The sequence below is a fragment of the Muntiacus reevesi genome, chromosome 3 (genome assembly GCF_963930625.1).
Source record: "Muntiacus reevesi chromosome 3, mMunRee1.1, whole genome shotgun sequence".
Classification (NCBI taxonomy): domain Eukaryota; kingdom Metazoa; phylum Chordata; class Mammalia; order Artiodactyla; family Cervidae; genus Muntiacus; species Muntiacus reevesi.
In genome coordinates this window covers 143,733,418-143,758,342 of record NC_089251.1, presented here as the reverse complement: position 1 = coordinate 143,758,342, position 24,925 = coordinate 143,733,418, and the positions used below count along the sequence as shown (strand labels likewise).

The following is a 24,925-nucleotide window of genomic DNA, read 5'->3' as shown; positions in this document are numbered from 1 at the left end:
GGTCAGGGAACTAGATCCCATGTGCTGCAACTAAGATCCTGTGCAGCCAGATAAATAAATATAACAAATTATAGTAATCCATGAATTAAACTTAACCTCCATGAGCAATAATGCCACTGACATTGACATCACTTCAGAGACACCTCCTTGCTTTGATGGTAAGTGTGACACAACATCAGCCCCCACCAAACCCACTTCCTTTCCAGCAAATAGAAAACAGTTAAGGACGTGAATTCATTGTCAGCCTTAAGCGCTGAAGGAGAAGACTGCATTTGCTTCTGGCAAACATGAAGTCAGACCTCTGGTATTTCTTTCTCTTCTGCATCCAAGTTGAAATTATAACAGGTAAGTGACTTATTGAATATGCATTATTAAGTTATAATTCAAGTGAACATTAAGAAAAATAAAAGGTGGAAAAGTTAGTCACCAAATAGAAAGTTTTTGTTTGTTTTTTAGAAAGTAAGAACAATTACAGAAGAGCCCAAGTCCATGGCTAATGGCATTTATGTCACTGTTTTAAGATGAAAAATGTCTCATCAGATCATTAAAATTTTAAATTACCTGCTTGAAGTTAACTTTTAGTGGATAAAATAGAAGAGTGGCTTACTGTTCTCAGAGGAAGATGAAAGGGAAAATGACTTGTGTCAACAGAATGAAAATTAAGTAGGCTTGGCATTTGGGCTGGGAGAAAATAAAACGGAAGGGCTTTGAAAAGGAGTTTTATTTTAATCTTATCTGGGTGGTCTTTTGTCAGAAATGCACTGGCTGCCACAAGGTTTTTTATAGCCCTAATGTCAGTCCTTGTGAAAGGCCAAGGATCAGTGGACAATGTAAAACAGTCCTAAGCCTCTGAAGACACTAAAAAAAATCATTCTGAAGTCCTCAATTCTTTCTCTTACATGGTATATATCAGACTCTATTTGAATATTTTAAATAATGCTATTGACAATGAAATTAGTGTGTGTTTCTTCTACTTCATACTGGGTATGTTTTCAATTATTTTTGTTTTATCTTTAAGTCTGGGCCATGTTCCCGAGGTTGGGAAAAAACAAAGTGAAATCACATTATTTTAGGAAGTTTTGCTAACACTAAAAGTGTAGGCAGAACTTTGGATGGTATACTCTTATTTAGAGATAAGTTTTGCAGTGGTACCAATAGCAGACTTTATTTTTATCTTCAAAGGAAAAAAAGTGTATTGATCAAATATTTGAGCTTGTGGTGGCTCAAGGTGGTTCCAAAGCTCATAAGAGGAATGAGGAATGAGGAATGAGGAGTTATTTATAGGTCCCAAGGGTAGTTTGGGGCTTCCCTGGTGGCTCAGAGGTTAAAGCAACTGCCCGCAATGCAGGAGACCCAGGTTCGATCCCTGGGTTGGGAAGATCCCCTGGAGGAGGAAATGGCAACCCGCTCCAGTATTCTTGCCTGGAGAATCCCATGGACAGAGGAGCCTGGTAGGCTACAGTCCACGGGGTTGCAAAGAGTTGGACACAACTGAGCGACTTCACTTTCACTTTCACTTTCAAGGGTAGTTTGGGGCCACTATGCCTTTTCTACACCCCGTGAAATCCTTTAGCTGCACAAGCAACAAGGGAATAGCACTGAGAGTGATATTCATTCATTCATTCACTCATCCATTCATTCATTCATTCAGCACCAAGAACTTGCCAGGTAGGCAGTACTGCGCTGGCCTCTGTGTGTATAATGATGAGCAAAACCAGGTTAGTTCCTGCTCTCATGAAGCTAACTGAAAGTTTGGAGAGAGGCATTAATCAGATAATTTTGTGAATGAAATGACAATTATAGACAGAACTCAGTTCTATCAGGGGGTGTAACGAAAAAGCTTGTGTAGACTGGGTGGATATGGAGGTGCGGGTGGGGGGTGGGGATCATCCAAGTCTTTTAAGTGGTCCTTGAGCTGAGATTTGCAGGGCAAATAAGGGTGAATGGGGAGAATGGGGAGACAGTGGGTAAGGACATTTCATATCATGAGAAGAGTAAGTGCAAAGGCTCTGTGTCAGGAAGAAATGAAGTGAGTCAGGAAGCTGGAATGGAAGGTGGATGTGCCTGAGGACAGAGAGGGAAAGAGTTGGCGATGGTGCAAGATGAGGCTGGAAGGGAAAGCAGAGGCTAGACTATTCAGACCTTTTGTGCCACATGAAGGATTGTGGATTTTCTCCCAAGAACATTGGTTCAAGTCATTGAAGGGGTTGTTTATAGTGTTAGAAAGTGTCCCAATATGCCAAACCCAACTGGGCATGTGTGGTGGTGATATTATGCTCAGAGATTCAAATTAACAATGGTGTTACCACTGTGGAAGGATCGATCCAGCCTAGGTGGAATTATTTCCAGTTGTCAGACTAAGCTGATTAATACATTGTACTTCTGGAATGATATATATCTTAAGATTCTGATGGAATAAAATCAACATTCCCCCTCATCACACAGAAAACCATGCCACGTGACAAGCTGTTTTCCTATTTGACTGGTGGCAAAATTGGAGCATGAATGGCTAGATGGAGATAGTAAATTGCTTAACAATTTTTTTCTAGCAGTATTTTCTCCTTTAATTTATATAATTGATTCAGGTGGTTCAGGGATTCATCATTGGTAAGGCATTCCTTATTAAATGAACTTGAGCATCTATGCTCCTAATTTAAGGCAAAATCGCTATGCCTTTCTTACAGTTAATTCTTATTGGAGGATAGTTGCTTTACAATGTTGTGTGCATCTCTGCTGTACGGCAAAGAGAATCAGCTACATGTATGTGTATATCCTCTCTCTTTTCTGGATTTCCTTCCCATTTAGGTCATCATATTCAAAGTATCATCACAATCCATTTATTCAGCAACTACTGTTTTAAAGACTCTAAATGCAAAGTAAAGACCAAAACTGAAGTCAGCTAAGTTCTTGCAGCTCCTTTCCTTTGGTATATTTGTAATCCTTCCAACTATGTAGGCTTCCTCACCCCATGGAGAGGTAAGCATTCTTAGTTAACATTTGAGGAATCTCAGACCAGGAAAGGCTAAGTGTTTGGTTACCTAGTCTTTAGTGGCAGAACCAAGATCAGAATTCCAATACATCTGATTCCAATATCCACTATCTTTCTGTACTATGTTGAAGTAGCCGAGAAATAACATGAATCTCAAACGAGAGAAATTACCAGTTTTGTTATTTGGTTGGTGAGTTAAGAGGGAAAGAAATCTTGGTGATTCTCAGTCTTCTATTGATCTCAATGTAAAATTTAACAAAATCATCTTCTTTGAATGATTCTGGAACAATAGGAGGTTCTTTGTTGTGGAAGGATTTGGGAAAAGTGGGACCTTCTGTCTACATTTAGAAGACATTCTTTCCAGAACTTATGGGCAATGGAGATACGATGTGGTGACATGTTGAATTCTGGTTTTGGACAGACCACTTTGAAAGCAGTGAAGTGTGAATGGCCAAGATCAGGTGGTGTTTAATAAATGTGCATGTCTCATGGTGTGCTCAGGATGGAAGCTGGAAGGGGAACCATCATGCTCATTTTGAGCCTTGATTTTATCACCCAGGCATTGAAGCAGTGGTTCCTGAACTCCATCACCTGAGGGAAAAAACATCTCTTTGGCATCTCCAACATCTGCTCCTCCCCAGAGTTCAGGGGAGTCCTCCCCCTGAACTCTGGGGAGGAGCTGAGCCAACATTTGAGCCTCCTCCTTCCAGTGTTTGTGCTATATTTAAAAAAATCCAAATTGTCCATTTTTCTTTCAGTGCTTGAATTCAGGCCATTTCTCACTTAGTACAATAACTCTATGTTGATTTAGTATGTGTCTGCTCAGTTGTTCAGTTGTGTCCAACTCTCTCTGACCCCACGGACTGTAGCCCGCCAGGATCCTCAGTCCATGGGATTTTCCAGGCAAGATACTGGAGTGGGTTGCCATTTCCTTCTCCAGGGGATCATCCCAACCCAGGGATCAAGCCTGAGTCTACTGTGTCCCCTGCATTGCAGGCAGATTCTTTACTGCTGAGCCACCAAGGAAGCCCTATATTGATTTTACTCCTTCAACATTATGTTTATGTTGACTTTCCTTGGTTGTGGTCTTTTCTTTTATTTTTGTTGAAATGAGAAAATTTCTTTTACAGACTACAGAGGAAGTCTTCCCTCTGTAATTTGAAAGGTCTGCTACACTTCTTGATTGACTAAGTCATTGTCGTATTCAGAGCATCTTAACTGAATATCTATTTATTATTGTAAATAGTAAATCATAATTTAACAATAAAATGATGAAATCATAATAAAATCAATAATGACAATAGGCTTGCTTGATGTTTTTATCCTCCACCCCCTGCAGTCACATGAGAACTCCACGATGTTCTCTTTTCACTCTTCTGCTTTCTGGCGGGGCTTTCCAGGTGGCCTTTGTGGTAAAGAATCCGCCTGAAAGTGTAGGAGACACAGGAGACTTAATTTCGATTCCTGGGCCAGGAAGATTCCCCTGGAGGAGGACATGGCAACCCACTCCAGTATTCTTGCCTGGAGAATCCCATGGACAGAGGAGCCTGGCGGGCTACAGTCCACAGGGTCACAAAGAGTCAGACATGACTGAAGTGATTTAGCATGCACACCCCATATGCGGGTTTTGTTGAAATAAATGAAAACTTGTAGTTGCAGATCAATTGCTAAGTTTCCCCTAACAGCATTTCTCTTCTGACCGAAGGATTCTCTCCGTATACTCATATCACCTCTTTTCAATGGCAGCATCATTCTTGCCATCTGCTCCTGTCTTGTCACCCCTGTTCTTATCCAATGATCAGAAGACTTCTATTATTTTCTTCAGATACCTTGAAGTCTCTGAATTCCAGCATGGGTAAAGATGTTTTTCTTTTACTCTGAGGAATAACTAATATCTTTCCTGGGAATAAGATTCCTGATCTGTCCTCTTTAAATTGTCTGTGGGTATTCATTCACTGTCTGCTGGCTTCTAGGGTTGTGGTTAAACAGTTCCATGCTAGTCTGACTCTCATTACTTTGCAAGTAGCTTAAAAAAATTTCTCTAGAACCTTGTTATTTATTTTAATATTGGAATTCAGGAATTCCACTAGGATGTGCCTAATTCTGTGAGTGTTTTCATTAACATTGTTTGGGACTGAGTGAGTCTTTTCAAACTGAAGATTTCAGTTCCTTATTTTAAACTTTCGGGATATTTTTTCCTCACAGTGGTTGTTTAGTCGTATCTTTGTCTCTTTTTCCTTATTTTCAGAAAAGCCTATTATTTTCATGAAGGTCTTGAGATCCTTGTTGTTCATAGTTAGTGAACAAAATGACTTTCATAACTTGCAGTTGGTATTAACAACTTACTCAGATGAAATGGAATATTTTGGTTTTTAAATTGCTAGCAGCATATTCCAATTTCTTAGTAGAAACAAAATGCAAGCGTGTAGGGAGGATTTCAGTTCTCATCTAAGCTTTGCTCACTGTGGTATCCATAAACTTGCTTGACAAAAAAAATTGGCCTCAGTATTCACAGTTGTAAACTGAGCAAAACCCATAGCTTATGCTGACTCCCTATCCTAACAGTGTGACTTTTATACATAAAAGATGCAAAAGATAAAAATTCAAAGTCCAGTTATATATATAAACATATGTATACACATACATATACACATACACACATGTGTATGTACATACACTTACACAACATTTGCTGTCTTCAATGCCTGAAGAAAAAGTCACATTTACTCCACAAATGGCATCTCTGTGCTACTTCTATCCTAATAAATTGAGTCTATTAAATGACACATTTTGGTCATTCTAAGTAAAATAAGAATATGGCATTCAACACCTTTTAAGGAAAATTCAAAATTACATTTTGGAGTTTAGAACTTAAGAAGGCAGAAAATATGTAGCACAAATGAGAGCTGTTAGTCAGCAAGTGATTTTTTCCCATTAGTTTGGCCTGTATGGTTGATTGAAACAGACAGGCGAGTTTAGAGAGAGGCAGAAATCAAGATATGAACCTCCTCTTACTCTTGCAGACATACTGATGTCTGGATCTACTTTGCATGAAGAAAAGCTAAGAAGAATCAGGTTGTCTTTAAGGAAGGTGATGGACTCAAGAATTTTGAGTCAGTCAACCACTAGTTCTGGTAGAGTCTTTTGTTTGTCTGAGTGTATGGCCATGTCTATGGCACTCCCAACAAACAACAGAGGAACACTTAGAAGGAACTTCTTCAAGTGTAAGACATCAAACTTTTTACAGCCAGCAATTATACTCTCCTAGGGCTTAGAGCTGAAAAAATGCATTCATAAAAACAACAAGAAACAGAAATAAACCTCTACTGCATTCTCAATTCAAGTTCTGTTCATTTTGTACTATTTAGGACTGAAGCAAAATCTTCTTGGAGTTCCTGTTTGCATTTATTTAACTAGGAGAGTTTCTTATAAATGTGAATATATCTGTTTACTTTTCTACAGGCAAATAAGTTACAATACTCATCAAGAATTTAGACCCCATCAGAGCAAGGACCCAGACTTTGTTGCAGGTTCAGGTACACAAGGCAGCTCAACGCACAATGGTTCGAGGCTGTCTAGGGAAATGAGTGTATTAAACACAATGTAATTTCATATAAAATAAATAATTTTATGTATTTTTGTGGTGTACAATAACCTTTTCAATCATATAAAACATATGTGGCACCAGCATAAACACTGCTTTAAGTATTTGGAACAATTATATACCTAATACATCTTGAAGGAAAAGAAATACTTGAAAATAACTTCTAAATCTAGGTTAATGTTAGAAACTTCTTTTTCTTCCTTTTTCTCAGCAAGTCTCTTTAGCTTCTGTGTTTCAGTTTCTATAAAATTAGGAAATTGGGCTAGATTACTAAGGGACTTTTTAGGAAGGGTGACTCTGGTTTCAGATTGTCTAGGTTCAAATCATGGCTCTACCTTATTTTGGGCCCATTATTCAAGCCTCAGTTTCCTCATCTGTAAAATAGGGATAAATATAGAAAATCTGATTTCAAATACTGCTATAAACATCAGATGATGTATTATTGCATGAAGGTTCAGTTCAGTCGCTCAGCCGTGTCCGACTCTTTGCGACCCCATGAGTCACAGCACACCACGCCTCCCTGTCCATCACCAACTCCTGGAGTTTACTCAAAACTCATGTCCACTGAGTCGGTGATGCCATCCAGCCATCTCAGCCTCTGTCATCCCCTTCTCCTCCTGCCCCCAATCCTTCCCAGCATTAGGTGTTTTCCAGTGAGTCAACTCTTCCCATGAGGTGGACAAAGTATTGGAGTTTCAGCTTCAGCATCAGTCCTTCCAATGAAGACCCAGGATTGATCTCCTTTAGGATGGACTGGTTGGATCTCCTTGCAGTCCAAGGGACTCTCAAGAGTCTTCTCCAACACCACAGTTCAAAAGCATCCGTTCTTCGGTGCTCAGCTTTCTTCACCATCCAACTCTCACATCCATACATGACTACTGGAAAAACCAAAGTCTTGACTAGATGGACCTTTGTTGGCAAAGTAATGTCTTTGCTTTTAACTATGCTATCCAGGTTGGTCATAACTTTCCTTCCAAGGAGTAAGCATCTTTCAATTTCAAGGCTGCAATTACCATCTGAAGTGATTTTAGAGCTCCCCAAAATAAAGTCTGACACTGTTTCCCCTGTTTCCCCATCTATTTGCCATGAAGTATGGGACCAGATGCCATGATCTTAGTTTTCTGAATGTTGAGCTTTAAGCCAACTTTTTCACTTTCCTCTTTCACTTTCATTAAGAAGCTTTTTAGTTCTTCTTCACTTTCTGCCATAAGGGTGGTGTCATCTGCATACCTGAGGTTATTGATATTTCTCCTTGCAATCTTGATTTCAGCCTGTGCTTCCTCCAGCCCAGCGTTTCTCATGATGTACTCTGCATATAAGTTAAATAAGCAAGGTGACAATATACAGCCTTGACTGAAATCTTAATACATGAGAAACATGCAATGCTTATAAGTTGTAATTATTATTATTTGGAAGCTTTGGAAGGCTTAGATATTTATATAACTCCAGAACTATCGGACTTCGGAGAATTGGTTGGGTATCATTCAGTCTGAGCCTTTGCCTTTGGACTTGGAAATAAGCATTCTCCATGATCTAATAAACAGGATATCTTGCTCTGTTTTCCTTGTTTACCTCCTCACCCCAATGAAGGACATTTACCAACCATGCTCACTTTTCATATTCATCTGTTCATTCATTCATTATTATTGAGTATCTAATATACCCCTGTGGTGTTGGAGAAGACTCTTGAGAGTCCCTTGGACTGCAAGGAGATCCAACCAGTCCATCCTAAAGGAGATCAGTCCTGGGTCTTCAATGGAAGGACTGATGCTGAAGCTGAAACTCCAGTACTTTGGCCACCTGATGCGAAGAGTTGACTCATTGGAAAAGACCCTGATGCTGGGAAGGATTGGGGGCAGGAGGAGAAAGGGACGACAGAGGATGAGATGGCTGGATGGCATCTCCGACTCGATGGACGTGAGTTTGAGTAATCTCCGGGAGTTGGTGATGGACAGGGAGGCCTGGCGTGCTGTGATTCATGGGGTTGCAAAGAGTTGGACACGACTGAGTGACTCAGCTGAACTGAACTGAATATACTCCAGGTCCTGGGATTATTTAAGTGACCATGATACAATCTTTATACTTATAAAGCTATTGGTTAAATGAGGAAGATAGACAAAAATAATTATAATCTAAGGTTATACATGTTATAAACAGATTGGTGTAAACAAAGGTTTATTGAGAGCATAGAGATGGGAATCTTTGTCTGGGGGTTCTCAGAGACCAGTTTAAAATTGCTCTTAAAGGATGAACAAGTATTTCTAAGCAAATAAAGTGGTAATAGGCTATTGTAGTCTATGCAGACAGAGGTAACCATGTTATAGGAATGGCCAAAATGTATGGTGCAGCTTGAAGCTATATGGTCCCTGGTATCATGAAAGGGTTTTGTGTCACGCCAAGAAAATTGTTTTTTTTAACCTCATAAGCAACAAGGTAATGGATATTTTAACCTGGCCGAATGGCATGTTTTTAAGAACACAATTTTGGAAGCAGGCATGGAGGCTAGAGGAGGGAGTGATGGCTGTTGAGAATGCCCGTCAAGAAGATGCTTCTACAGATGAGGGGAGTTGTGAAATAGTCCTGGATTGGTGATAGGAATAGAGAAGAGCAACTGAATTTGAGAGCCATCCATGAGCTAGAGTCAACTGGACTCGGTGACTGATCGGATCAGGACAGTCAGAGAGACAGATCAGAGAGAGGGAGACCTGAGGAAGACCGAGGTCCTAACTCCTTAAAGGACAGGACTTGTCTGGGTTTGGTGAGTGAATGCTGAGTTCAGTCTGGAAAAGTTACTCCTGGTATGTCAGGCACATCCTGAGAAAGATGTTGAAAGGAAGCTGTAAAGAAGGAACTAAGCCAAGGGGAACGGTGGGCTGGAGATAAAGGTGACTGGGGTAGAGAGTAGAGTTTATTTTAATTACTTTGTAAATATCATGAGAAAGTTTATAACGTCTCTGGAACTTTTCCATCAGCTTTTACTAGAAGAAAACCAATCTTTCATTTAAAAGCATTACATCTTTTGGAGCACCAAAGGTTGTTTTACCTCCTCTACAGAGTTCCTTGGGGAAAAAAGCAATTCACACAATGTATGCTTATGACACAGTCTTTTGGCTGTTAAACTTTCTCCTTATATTTTTTCTTAATTTTTTTTTTTTACTTCCTTTTCTGCAAATGTTAAGACTTCGGATTGGGCTTATTTTGCCTACCCTTGCTACTGATTTTAATCTCTACTTTAGATTATGGATGCCTTTGAATAATAATGTAAATATAGAAATAATGCATATATAAAAATCTGCTAATCAGGATTCTAAAAGTTTTAGTTGGTAGGTGCATAAGAAATGACAGTGCTTTTATGAGTGGTTTTTAAAAAGTTGTAGAAAGCATATTTTTTAAATGCCAGAATTTCTTAGTAAAGCCCAAATGTAACAAAACCCTAACATAAACATTGCCATTTTTAAAACTTCGCATCTTATGTCACATTTGTGTGCTATGTTAAGCTAAAGATTATCATTATTGGATTACAGAAAATATTTTTAATAAGCCTATCAATAATTGCAAACTCAGGAGCTCTTATCTTTCTATCACTCAGATCTTTGTGGAGGTTTGTGGTTAGAAGTCTGAGTTAAGGAGAGTAAATTGCTGATCTGTCTCACACCCGCTGCACTGTGTGGGTTTTTTAAGTGTTTTTGCCAAAAGACTTTCAAACAGGCATAATATGACTGCTTATAAAGAGTCCTGGCAGAACGGGTTCTAGCAAGACAGTCTGACACTGAAGAAATGAAATAGGTCAGATATTAAAAGAATCAATTTGCAAATAAACTTCTGAACCATAGTGCAATTCTCAGGGGAACTTTTTCTTCAGAGATTTTTCTTAATCTTCTAAAAGAAGATGCAAGTGCTTTTATCTTTTGAAATGTTTGACGGTCTAGAGAAATCACCTAATATAAAGATTTTCATTTTACTCTTAAAACCTTAGTCTACTAATATCAATGATAATGTTATAAAAATCATAGTTAGCAGCAGTGAACAGGTTTGAACCTCTGTTGGAAAGACTGAACCCTTTAGACATGGTAGTCTACGTGATTAAGTATAGTATCTATATTCTAGAGTACTGATAATCTAGGAGTAGCAACAAGAAGTGAACAGATATGGTAGCAAAACAAAAACGAAGTCTTATTACCCAGATTTTAAAACTCATCACCAGAGTTCAAGAGAACATTATCTTATTTGTGTTTTTAACAAGGCATTAAGTGCTAAATGTGACAGTGGTGTTTCTATTACAAATATCTTCCCTGGTGGCTCAAGTGGTAAAGCATCTGCCTACAACGTGGGAGACCCGGGTTTGATCCCTGGGGTGGGAAGATCCTCTGGAGAAGGAAATGACAACCCACTCCAGTACTCTTGCCTGGAAAATCTCATGGACAGAGGAGCGTGGTAGGCTACAGTCCATGGGGTCGCAAAGAGTTGGACACAGCTGAGCGACTTCACTTTCTATTACAAATCACTAACAGGCTCTGGTTATGAAACATCTGGGTGTGTTAGAACAGCTTTTGGTTCAGAGGCATATATCATGGACATCCATTGGGCAAATTTAATGATTCTGCCCTCTGGAGGATACAAAAAATAACCAGGTTTAAATCTGTCTTCCTCTCTGTAGATACGAAAGAACCAAGAGAATAGTCAACAATTTGAACAAGTCTTTGGGCTTTTCAAGTGGCACTAGTGGTAAAGAATCCACCTGCCAATGCAGGAGTCTTAAGAGACTCGGGTTTGATCCCTGGGTTGGGAAGATCCCCTAGAGGAGGGCATTGCTACCCACTCCAGTATTCTTGCCTGGAGAATCCCATAGAGAGAGAAGCCTTGCAGGCTCAGTCCATAGGGTTGGACACAACTGAAGCGACTTAGCATGCACATCTACAAACAAGTCTTTATGAGTCTGGTAGATATTTATAATAGTTAAAGAACATGCTTCTTTAATACTCAGGTAATATTCATTAGAATCTGACATCCCAGTTGAGGAGGTATCTTCTATACTTGTTTGCGTATTTGCATGTACTTGTCTGCAGAGGAAAGGCAACCCTAGGATCGTGTCCCACTATGAGCTGTGTAATCCTGGGTAATATACTCACTTTTCTGACCCCAGTTTGGCTTGATAAATTTAAATATAAAATTTAAAATGAAAAGCTTAACTGGATCATTTCTAAGAGCCTTTTTGGTTCTTGTATTTTATATTATATGCTTTATCTCCCTAGATTTATAACATCATTGAGCTCTACATATTCTTCCATCCATCTATCCAAAATATTGTGAATTACTACATACCAGGTGCTATTGTAGATACTTGCGATGGATCACTGAATAAAATCAACAAGGTCTCTGATTCTAGAGCTTACATTATCATGTAATAAACAAGTAAACAAACAAATCATATAATGATACTTTGTCTCAGGTAATATGCTAGAACATGACTTAGAATGGGGCTTCCCTGGTAGCTCAGATGGTAAAGAATTTACCTGCAATGTGGGAGGCCTGGGTTCAATCCCTGGGTTGGGGAGATCCCCTGGAGAAGGGAATGACAATCTACTTCAGTATTCTTGCCTGGAAAATTCCATGGACAGTGGAACCTGGAGGGCTAAAGTTCATGGGGTCACAAAGAGTCAGATATGAGTGAGTGACTAACACTTTCACTTTCACTTGGATTGAGTGGTCAGAGGTTGCTGGAGAAGTAAGAAGCAGCCATATGAAAATAAGAGAGAACATTCTAGACAGAGAGACAAGAAATTCAAAGCCCTGGAGTCCAGCTTCTCATGTTTGAGGAATAGAATGAGCAGTGTGATTGCAGTGTAGTGAGTGACTGATATTAAATAGTGTCAGCAAGACAGGGTAGATCATGCAAGTCATGGAAACCAGTGTAAGGAGTTAGATTTTCTTCTAACTGAGATGGGGAGGCCCTGGATGTTTTATTAGCAGGGCAAGTGCACTATTGGATTATGTATGTAAGAAGATTATTCTAGTTTCCCTGAGGAGCATGGATGGTGAATGTGCATGAGTGAGAACAGAAAGTTTGGAAGCTCTCATCATGCCAGAGAGAGAGAGATGTTGCTGATTTGGACCAATAGCAGTTTAGATGGAGAAATGGGTAGATTCTACTGGATTTAAAACAGAGGTGCAGGAAATCAGACTTTCTTCCTGTAGACAGATTTCAACAGTGATCCTCTAAGACTCAATCTGAAGTGATCACTGTGAAGCTTCATGTGGTTGCCTGCTTCCATTATACTTTCTCTGGTTGTTGCTAGTGGCACTTCAACCTCAGATTGTACCCTAAATCTTTCAAGTGCCCAAGAGGTTGTGTGACCTTAGACAGACAATCTAATCTGTCTGGGTCATCAGTTGCCTGTAAACGGAAAAACTGGACTTGCTGTAAGATCTGTACGTTTGCTAGGTTTGACTGTGTCTGATGCTGGGCAGACGTTGCATCATGTTACAGGAAACACAGTGTGAAGGTGGAGGTGTTTACAGGACGCCTGAAACATGTGCGGACAGTGAATATGAGAACTTATGGGTACTGGGGATGGAGATGGTGATTTAGCGAGAGTGAGGAACATATCAAAGACAGTGTAAGAGACTATTTTAGAGGATGATTTTATATTCAAATGTGGTATATGAGAAGAAAGACATTGATGAGGAAGACAGGCACAATTTTCCACCACTGGCATGGCAGGAAAACTGACCAAAGAGATGTGATGCCCAATCAAAGCAGACACTGGCTATAAAAGTTGGTGCTATTGTACCAGTACTCCTGGTTGAATATCAGACTTGAAGATAATATCTGGGAAAGGTGGAGAAAAGATTCTAGCACCTTCTATAGTTAGAAGATTTTCCTTAAATTGTCTGTGTATCCATTAAATGTTTTAGTCATGATTATAGGGATGACCTCCTTATGATACTGTTTTTCAAATGCCATCAAAGACTGAGGATATTTTGTGATTAGAGATTTGAGGTTCTACAGGATCCATAGTAATTGTGAAGCAATTGATTACATGCCCTATCTGATTCCTGTAGTTGAAAATGTTCAAATAGCAGATTAAGAGTTACTAAATGGTTTTCCAGATGGAAAGTTTAAGCATTGGGTGAGTCTGCATGCTTAGTCACTCAATCATGTCCAACTCTTTGAGACCCCATGGACTGTAGCCCACCAGGCTCCATCATCTATGGAATTTCCCGGGCAAGAATACTGGAGTAGGTTGCAATTTCCTCCTCCAAGCATTGGGTATGTGGACCCTTAAGTCAGGCTTCTTACCACCATGTTTAATAATAAAAAGGTGACTTAGGCAATTTATAGATTAAAATTGATAAAATGAATAATTAAGAGTGTCCAGCAGAGGGGTCCCTTGTCTTTACACTGTCTCCATTTATTGTTTGTAGATTTTTTTGATGATGGTTTTTTCCCCTCTGTGATACCCTAGATGGGTGAAATGGTGGTCGGGGGAAGGTGGGTGGGCAAGGGGTTCAAGAAGGAAGGGATATATAGATACATATACATATAGACATACATAGAGCTGATTCACTTTGTTGCACGGCAGAAACTAACAGAACATTGTAAAGCAGTTATACTCCAATTAAAAAGTGCCTAGTAGATAAGATAATTTGGGATCTCCAGTTACTCCCCTGATGTCAATAGCACACACCCTTGGCACTGTCACTCAAGAAAAACTTAAGTAGTCTTCCTCAGTTCAGTTCAGTTCAGTCGCTCAGTCATGTCCAACTCTTTGTGACCCCATGAACTGCAGCACGCCAGGCCTCCCTGTCCATCACCAACTCCCAGAGTTTACTCAAACTCATGTCCATCGAGTCGGTGATGCCATTCAGCCATTTCATCCTCTGTTGTCCCCTTCTCCTCCTGCCCCCAATCCCTCCCAGCATCAGGGTCTTTTCCAATGAGTTAACTCTTCACATCAGGTGGCCAAAGCATTGAAGTTTCAGCATCAGCATCAATCCTTCCAATGAACACCCAGGACTGATCTCCTTTAGGATGGACTGGTTGGATCTCCGTGCAGTCCAAGGGACTCTTGAGTCTTCTCCAGCACCACAGTTCAAAAGCATCAATTCTTCGGCACTCAGCTTTCTTCACAGTCCAACTCTCACATCCATACGTGACTATTGGAAAAACCATAGCCTTGACTAGACGGACCTTTGTTGGCAAAGTAATGTCTCTGCTTTATAATATGCTATCTAGGTTGGTCATAACTTTCCTTCCAAGGAGTAAGCCTCTTTTAATTTCATGGCTGCAATCACCATCTGCTGTGATTTAAGAGCCCCCCAAAATAAAGTCTGACACTGTTTCAACTGTTTCCCCATCTATTTGCCATGAAGTGATGGGGCCAGATGCCATGATCTTAGTTTTCTGAATGTTGAGCTTTAAGCTAACTTTTTCACTCTTCTCTTTCACTTTCATCAAGAGGCTTTTTAGTTCCTCTTCACTTTCTGCCATAAGGGTGGTGTCATCTGCATATCTGAGGTTATTGATATTTCTCCCGGCAATCTTGATTCCAGCTTGTGCTTCTTCCAGCCCAGCATTTCTCATTTCTGCATATAAGTTAAATAAGCAGGGTGACAATATACAGCCTTGATGTACTCCTTTTCCTATTTGGAACCAGTCTGTTGTTCCATGTTCAGTTCTAACTGTTGCTTCCTGACCTGCATGTAGGTTTCTCAAGAGGTAGGTCAGGTGGTATGGTATGCCCATCTGTTTTAGAATTTTCCACAGTTTATTGTGATCCACACAGTCAAAGGTCTTCCTAGTCATGCCTAAATGCTTTTCATCAGGACGATAGTCTCATTAATTTTCATTTCTCCTGACTTCCTGGAATAGCCCAATAAGATGCTGGGACAGAAAGAGGATTATGGAAACATGGTCTCTCCTCTGAAGAATCCAACAGCAAAGTAATCTCTCTTGTTGTTCATGGTCTCATCTGGTTATGTTCTCATCCTGAATCCATAGACAACAAGTGTTGGAAAGGACTTTAAGATGTCTTGGTCCCACTTCCTTATCTCACAGATGAAGACGCTACAGTCTAGAGAGGGACCCTTGTTACAGACACTTGCTAATGGCAAAGCCAGAATTTTCCTCTGGTTTCCTTGGGAAACACTGCGTTGTACTTATCTCACTCTGACCACCAACCATTATATTTCATGTTGTGTTGGGTTATAGGTCATAGTGTGGGTATAAAAGGAGAAAAAGGTGCTGACAGAATCATCTTCAGAAATAGAAGTGCATCTTGTGTCTGGGTGAGCACAAGGGTGGCTGCAGACACTTTTGTTCCAAGATTTCTTTGTGGTTTACACACTGTCATTCTAAAGTCCTTGGGAAATTTGCTATGAACATTTCTAAAGAAACTGTGAACCAGCTCACTGATTTTTATCTTCTGCATCAAAGCAAGAGTAGTGCAACATAATTTACTTTCAGACAAATAAGTCCCCATGCAAATCATCTTTTATTTTAATCTAATGTAGATTGTACCTATTCTCATGTGATCAACTTTTCCCCTTCGCCTTTTGCTTGTATCTACCCTCTATTTTTTAAATGAAACAAGCATTAGTTTTCTTTTTGTACTTTAAAACCATTTTTTTCTAGAACAAAGCATCTATTCAGAAAAGTGAAAAAATAAAATGTGCAATTTAATGAATAACTACTAAGCTTATTACCTTACTCCCATAATTACCACAGGTCCAGAAGTTAAACATTGTCAGCACACAGACACCTTTCCGCTCTGTATTTCTTTCCTGATTCCGACTCTTCTTCCCCTTTATACAGAAGCATCATACTAAATTTTGTGACATTCATTTGGGTTTTATAGTCTGTTTCTATTATTTTAGTCATTATCAAGAAATCACAACATGCATACTTCATTTATCAAAGTCTCAAGTTACATATACTTTTTCTGTCCCCCTAGACAATCTATTTTGTGTTGACAGTTTCATTCAGTACTCTAAAGATATAAGATGTAATTCCACTGTATCATAACTTTTATTGTTGATGTTGAGATACCACCTGTCAGTCTAACAGTTGCTTTTTAGAAAGAAATCAGTCTCTTTTCCCTAGTTGTTTTCAAGATTTTTATTATAATATGTGAAATAAAGAACCTCTTGATGAAAGTGAAAGAGGAGAGTGAAAAAGTTGGCTTAAAACTCAACATTGAGAAAACTAAGATCATGGCATCTGGTCCCATCACTTCATGGCAAATAGATGGGGAAAGAGTGGAAACAGTGACAGATTTTATTTTGGGGGGCTCCAAAATCACTGCAGATGGTGACTGCAGCCATGAAATTAAAGGACACTTGCTCCTTGGAAGAGAAGTTATCAGCAACCTAGACAGCATATTTAAAAAAGAGACATTACTTTGCCAACAAAGGTCCATCTAGTCAAAGCTATGGTTTTTCCAGTAGTCATGTACAGATGTGAGAGTTGGACTATAGAGAAAGCTGAGAGATGAAGAATTGATACTTTTGAATTGAGGTGTTGGAGAAGACTCTTGAAAGTCCCTTGGACAGCAGAAGATCCAACCAGTCTATCCTAAAGGAAACCAGTCCTGAATATTCACTGGAAGGACCAATGCTGAAGCTGAAACTCCAACACTTTGGCCACCTGATGTGAAGAACTGACTCATTGGAAAAGACCCTGATGCTGGGAAAGATTGAAGGCAGGAGGAAAAGGGGATGACAGAGGATGAGATGGTTGGATGGCATCACCAACTCAATGGACATGAGTCTGAGTAAACTTTGGGAGTTCATGATGGACAAGGAGGCCTGGCATGCTGCAGCCCATGGGGCCACAAAGAGTCAGACACGACTGAGCAACTGAACTGAACTGAGTGAAAGTGAAAGTTGCCAAGCTGTGTCCCCACTCTTTGCGACCCCATGGACTGTAGTCCACCAGGCTCCTTTGTCCATGGAATTTTCCAGGCAAGGATACTGGAGTGGGTATTCTTTTCCAGGGGATCTTCCCAATCCAGGACTCAAACCTTTGTCTTCTGCATTGCAGGCAGATTCTCTACCGTCGGGGCCACCAGATGTGCTTATCTTCAAAATATCTGCTTGTGATTTGTTGGGATTCTTGAATCTGTGAACTATGACTGCATTCTGAATAGTTTTTCTAGCCTAATTTTCCAATTCCTCAACTCTCTTTAACCATTTAATATACTTTTAACCTATCTGCTGAGATTTTTTTTTTTCCAATTCTAGTTAGTTATCTTTCAAATTAGCTGACTTTTTTCCTTGAAGTATCCTCTTCTCTATAGATACTCCTACAAGTTTGTCTTTTATTTCCTTAGACATAGAATGCTCAATTGTTTTATTTTGGAGAATCTTTTAATTTAAATATATAATTGTGTGTTTGTTTTTGTAGTCTGTTGTTTCTGTTGTTTTGTTTCCTGGTATGTCTGTTTATTTTTTATGGTATGTTTGTCATTATAACTAAGTATTATTTGTAGATATGATTTGAGTCCTGGGATGTAAATCTTTGCTTTCTGGAATAGTTTGTGTTTTTACTTTCAAAAGCTTAGGTATAATAATAATCCCAGTCACCTTAAACAAAGTTCAATTATTGAGATTTTTCTGGACCTTTGGAGTGATTTGATGGTGGGACATAATCTGGATAAAAACTGGCTTACTTCTGCTTTACCTGTATTCCAAGAATGCAAACATTGTGGATTTCACCTTACCAAGGAGAAATCTGATAAAATGTCTTTGACCAGATTTCTCATTTTCAGACTCTGGGAGTTGAGACATGAAAACATAATATAAATCTGAGAGAACAGCATAAACTCTCAAAGTAAAAGCAAGTTCTAACCTTTGATTCTGTCTTTGGATTCTGGTTCTTTAAGTTTAATCTAGTAATTTTTTCTTTACTTTCACCATTTAATCTTTTGAACTAATAATTTTAGGCATTTCATTCAGCATTTTTGGTTATTTTGGTGTGGGAGTTAGTTTGAACAATCTGGACTGCCATAGCTGAAAACTAGAACACTTGTGTATATTTTCACAATCAAATCCTCAAGTTGAAAATCTATTCCTTAACAATATGAGAGATAGAAAGCCTAGAGATATTAAAAAAAATAAGTGTGGTAAATCTTAAATAAAATTGACACACTAGTGTAAGCAGAGTTGTGGCAAGTGAATTCACCTGCATAATGCTAGTCCTGTTAAAAGGTGGAACAGTCCTTTCCAAAAGCAACATGGCCATAGAGTGTCATTAGAGTCTTTAAAGATTTTTACCACATGTTGAAATATTTACATGAAATCAAAATGCTGGAAATAACCCCAACCAGTCAACATGAGTGGAATGCTTTAACAAGTTATTCTAGATTGACATTAAGCCTTTTGTATAGGCATTAAAAAGGATAATTATTATGACTATGTAAAAAATAGAACATTTATAATATAAAATTAAATGCCAATAGAAGAACATTAAGTAATATGTTTGCTATATAAAATAAGTTTATATCTGGAAGGTAAAGAGCAAAAAATGCACAAATAGTATATCTATTTCACTGGAATATGAGCAAAAGGTAATTTTTTTCCTTAAAAATTCTTTGTTCTTGTTACATAGTTTTCTCAAGAATAAAACCAGGAATTTCAAAATTTAAACTGGAAACTGTCATGTTAATAATTTTTTCCAAACAATTTCAGTATGAAGTTTCATCATATTAAAAAGAAAGAAGAAAAAAGGAAAAAAGAAAGCAGAGAGTTGTTTGACTTATAACTCAGAATCTGCAACTGGTCCAAAACCATTTCAGCTTCTTTCTTCTGTGATCCCCTATGTAGCTCACAAAAACAACTTTGGCTTCCTATAAGCTTCAAACTTGTTTTTAAAAATGAGAAAGTAAATAGAAAATCTGGATCATTATCTTTATCTTTATCATCAGACTTTGATTCAGTTCTCAATGGATGAGGTTAAGAGAAGACATGTTTCTATCATTTGAAAATAATTTTCATTTGTTCTTTCACTCTCTTAGAGCGTATAGTGTAAATATATATTTATACATAACCATCCATTTTTAGTTCAAGCTGTTTTGTGCTTTAAAAAGTTTTTTCCCCTAAACTATGTCTTTCCCTGCATTTTTCATTGTTTGACTAAAGTGCTAATCCTCCTTCAATTTTAATTTTCAAAGTCACTTTCTTGGAGTGGCATTATCTGAATTCTTCAATCAAAATTAGGACCCATGTACCTATATTTGAATAGTACTCCATTTCTAGCATCAACTATTGTGCACGACTACATATTTATTTGTCATCTGTCTCCAATATGAAATCTGTCAAGCGGCAGGAACCACTTCTGCTTTATTTATGCTATGTAAATATATTATTTAACATATTAAATATTATGTACTCATGCATGATAAACAAACCTCTGGTTAGGTTTTTTCCTAATTCACAGTTCTACCTTCATATTCTATATTTTGGTTGTGAAGTTCTTTCATTTTGTTGCAATGATGGTGACTTTATGAAGAGAAAAGATGACTTTTGTGTTCAAATACAATGATTAGAGCAACAAAATCACAAAATTTTGCTTTCTTTTTTTTTTTGCCCAGGAGAATTCAATGATTCTGCTGCATCTGAGATGTTCATATTTCACAACGGAGGTGTACAAATTTTATGCAAATACCCTGATACTGTTCGACAATTTAAAATGCAGTTGCTGAAAGGGAATAACGTACTCTGTGATCTCACTAAGATTAAGGGAAGTGAAGACACGGAATCCATCAGGAATCTGAATGCCTGTAAATTTCAGTTATCCAATAATAGTGTCTCTTTTTTTCTATATAATTTGGACAGTTCTTATGCCAACTATTACATCTGCAAATTGTCGATTTTTGATCCTCCTCCTTTTCAAGTAGATATTCTAAGCAGAGAATATTTGAATATTTATGGTAAGATATTGTTTTCACCTTTTAGACTTAAGAGTATATATGCATTTTAACATTTTTCTCACTAGGGAAAACAGTTAAACAAACATGTATCATATAAACTGCTGAGTTAGAAATAGGTTATATTGTCTTTAAAACAGACATACTGTTGAAAATCAGGGAAAAAATTAGAACAAATGTCAAAACCCATGGCTTAAGAACTATTACCTCTATTCATCTGAAGTTTAAGGTTTGGGGTTTTTGTTGGGGTATGTGGAATTAAGTGAGATGATTGAAAACAATAGTTTTCTACGTTACTTTTCTTACTGTTTTGCAAGAACGTAGACAGCAAAGTCTTTTCCATTAGCCACATTTGTAGACATATATGTGCATAGAGTCTGTTTGGTTTGATTTTTGGATCCTTGCTATCATACTGAGATGATGTTATTTATTTACTACTTACTGCATTTCATGATTGTACTGAAGAAAAACTTTATTTGATTAAATAGCTCTTTTAAATTTGGTGAATGAACTTATAATTCAGCAATTAAAGGGGAGATTTGATTCTGAGAGCTTTTCCTTATCTAATCTTTTTTTTTTTTCAACCCAGAATCACAGCTTTGTTGCCAGCTGAAGCTCTGGTTACCCATAGGATGTGCAGCTTTTGTCATAGTCTGCGTTTTTGGATGTGTCCTTATGTGTTGGCTTACAAAAAAGGTGAGCAACATCGATCTCTTCTTGCACCAGCTTTACTGGGGAATATCAGTAGTTCTATACTCATCAGAGTAAGTATTGCTTTTGCCAGAATAATTTGATTAACAGATAGATAATTTCTTTTCTTTAAGATGTGCCTATTAATTAAACTACTAACTTGGAACAGAAGCTTATTTACTTTATAGCCACTTCATTCAAAGAAGAATTCAGTGGCTTCCAGAGAGATATGTCATTATTATTATTCCAAAATGCTAAGGGAATGCTAAGGGCCATGGAAAGACCAAAAGGGAAAAGGAAAAAGGAAGGTTAAAAGATTTTTTTAAAAGATGCTTCCGACTTTAAAAAATATTATTCCATGTGTGCAAATTTGATTAGAAGTTTCCAAAGTCAGGCCAGATGAAACGGTTGTAAGCTTTCCTCAACTTGTCAATTAAGAAACAACCAGTGAGAAAGCCTTGGAAGATGCCATCAGTAGTTGAGAAAGAAACTGCCAACTTTTTTACATGGTGAGTTATTAGGACTCCTTGCTTTTAAAGAAAATCTCTGAAAAGCTATGCAGAAAGATAAAAGAATGATAACAACAAAAATCTCTCTGTGCAGGAGAATATTCTTTTTAATCTATCACAAAATGGGTTCTCAAAGAAATTATACCATTCTGAGTATTATGCAAGGATGTTAGCAACTTCAAGTACATCCACAGTGTGATCATTGGCCACACAGTATGTATATTTGTTTCCAGAAGGGAATTTGAAAAGAGAGACAAGGAAGGAAGATCATAAGATAAGTCCTGTGATCTCAAGTCTACTGTGGAAGGAAAAGTAAAGGCATAAGTGAGAAAAGATATTAAGCAGAAAGCCTTTTATTTAAAGTCATTTACATATATGGTTCTCCTTGAAAGTGAAAGTTATGTCTGACTCTTTGTGACCCCATGGACTACACAGTCCATGGAATTCTCCAGGCCAGAATACTGGAGTGGGTGGCCTTTCCCTTCTCCAGGGGATCTTCCCAACCCAGGGATTGAACCCAGGTCTTCCAAATTACAGGCAGATTCTTTACCTGAGCTACAAGGGGAGCCCAAGAATACTAGAGTGGGTAGCCTATCCCTTCTCCAGGGACTCTTCCTGACCCAGAAATCAAGCTGGGGTCTCCTGTATTGCAGGCAGATTTTTTACCAACAGAGTTATCAGGGAAACCCAAAGTCAAGAGCCTAAGTCACATTTAATACTTTGTCAAATACTGCTTCAACAAAGAATAGAAATCAGTAACACACACACACACACACACACACACACAGAGGAATGGAGATGGGAAGAGGAGAAGACAAACCATGTTTCTGACTTTTCTTGCAGAAATATCCCACCAGCGTGCATGACCCTAACAGTGAATACATGTTCATGGCAGCAGTGAACACTGCTAAAAAGCCAGCACCCACAGGTACAGTGACACACGGGGATTTGGGAAGGGAAGAGTGTTCTTTACATGAAGCCTATAATTTTAAATTTTTATTTTAAAAGAAGAGAAGATGTCTCTAAGACAGAATTTTAGTATTTTCTGTAAAAAGGTAAAAGTTTCATTTTCACCGAATTGATGCTTTGTCTCGTTCATTGACAATGAACAATATGTACATAATACATGTAACTTCATGGCTGATTCATGTCAATGTATGACAAAACCCACTGCAATGTTGTGAAGTAATTAACCTCCAACTAATAAAATAAAAAAAAAAAATGAACAATATGGTAGAGCTCAAAGTTTGCAATAGGAGCCAAGTTTACAATAGACGTTGGGTAAAACTCCATGGAAAATGTAGAATTGGTGCTCAATCTTGAAACATAAAGAAGAGTTTGGAAGGGGTATGTGTTTCCCTGTGGGCATGTATATGTGTGTGCGTTTATAAGAGGCAGAGGAAAGGAGAAGTTTTGTTGAATGGGCTTGGCACATAAAGAATTTTTAAAGAATTGATGCTATCTTTCTGTTACAGATGTGACCCGTAATTTGGAACTCACTGGCACCCAGGCATGAACCACCTGGGCCAGTTCTCCACAACTTGAAGGGCAAGATTCTCTGTTTCCTGGACTACAGAGAGTCTGACTTGATTTGACTACATACATCTTCTGCAAGAGTTTTGTTCAGTCTGGACCAGTGACTATGTCAGTCAATAGGGATTTTAACAGACTGCCTTAGTACTGTTGAGTTTTCTCAAAACAAATACCCTCTTGCAACTAGCTTTGTAGAAAGCCCAGCTCATGTGTGCTCAACAAACAGACCTCACTGGGATGGAATCCCTGTTTTCACATCTGCTTCTAGCAAAGCACCAGCCAGGAGAACAAACACATCTACAAAATTGTTTTAAAGATGCCAGGGGTACCGAATCTGCAAAGCAAACGGGCAGCCAAGAGCCAGAGTCTATCTGCATTTCACTACAGACTGCCTCTTCTTCCTGTAGGGATGACCATTCCCTTCATAATCAGGCAGTAGAGGAAGATGCTTGAAAACTGTAGTGTTTTATTTCTGAGGTATGGATGTGTAACTATAGCATACTAGTACGTTTGTACACAGCACTCTTTTCCAACTTCAAAACCCCAGTTGACCACTGCCCCAACAATTTAGATTCTTTCTTCTGCCCTCAATTTTCCTTTTAAAAATGCTTCTACCTAACTACTTGACAGGCTTATGGAGTTGGGAGCTCCTGTCTACATTTTTTCCTTCTGCTGCTCAGTTACATATATATAGTTGCAGTCTAGTGAATATAACTTGCCTGTATTCTCCCTAAATAAGCATAATTTTTTTGCTCCAGAGAGATATCTTATTTTCCCAAATTCCCCCCAAATTTCCGGATGTTCTTATAATGTATTCTATGAAAAAGATTTACTTTGCCTTCAGTTTACTTTCCAAATGGTTTACTTTGCTGACATGTTGACACCAGTGGAAGGGAGCATTGCTCAGAATCAAAAGTGACTTCATTTTTTGACACTTTTCCCCACTAATTTTATGTTTTCATGGTGCTATTAATTACAAACCAGCCTATTTTTGGAGATCATGCTATAATTTTGAACAAACGAAGAAAACCATCTTTCTTTGTCAAGCATTGTCCTGGAAGGTAAAGCCCATGATCCATTCGGCAAAAGGTTGCAGGTTTTAGAGGTCACTGCCAAGCTTCAGCCATGATGCCGCTGTTCTTTACAGGTTGAAGTGGCCCCCATCAGCCTGGAGCAGCTATCCAGACCTGGATGGAATTCCCAGAATTGATGGACTCTACTGAGCCAGGACAACCAGGTGCTTTTGCCCCCGGGGGCTGAGGCAGCCCTGGGAACCAGAGTCGGTCTGCCTGCCTTTTCCTCCAGGATCTGTGATGAAACACAGATGTGTCAGGAAAACATCTGTATGATCCCCTCTCCTAGTAACCACTCAGCCTGGAAACTGGCCCTGGCTCTTCTAGACAGTCTTCCTTTGCATTCAGTTTAGTTGTAGAAATTGTTAAGTACATGTAACATGTGATTAGTCTTAGCTGAAATATTTTCTGCACTTCCTGTCTGCATGCCCAAGGCTTCTGAAGCAGCCAATGTGTAGGTGACATTTTAAATTTAGGTAAAAAGGGATTACTTAGTAGTTTTAGAATGTGTAGTTGCCTGCTTATTGTTACTTTAAAAGTAAGATCTGATATGTCATTATGCATACTTATGTTATTTTAAGCATGTGTGATGCTGGATATGT

The 24,925-nt window shown here is 38.5% G+C and overlaps 1 protein-coding gene across 1 annotated transcript; it reads left to right on the top strand.

Annotated features, from left to right (window-relative positions):
* Window positions 1-243: 243 nt before the first annotated feature.
* Window positions 244-23,233, top strand: ICOS (inducible T cell costimulator). The gene is made up of 5 exons (XM_065927692.1): window positions 244-345; window positions 20,183-20,521; window positions 21,108-21,214; window positions 22,561-22,645; window positions 23,193-23,233. Exons 1-5 carry the CDS (start codon window positions 288-290, stop codon window positions 23,231-23,233), a joined length of 630 nt encoding a protein of 209 aa, XP_065783764.1. The 5' UTR covers window positions 244-287.
* Window positions 23,234-24,925: the final 1,692 nt, after the last annotated feature.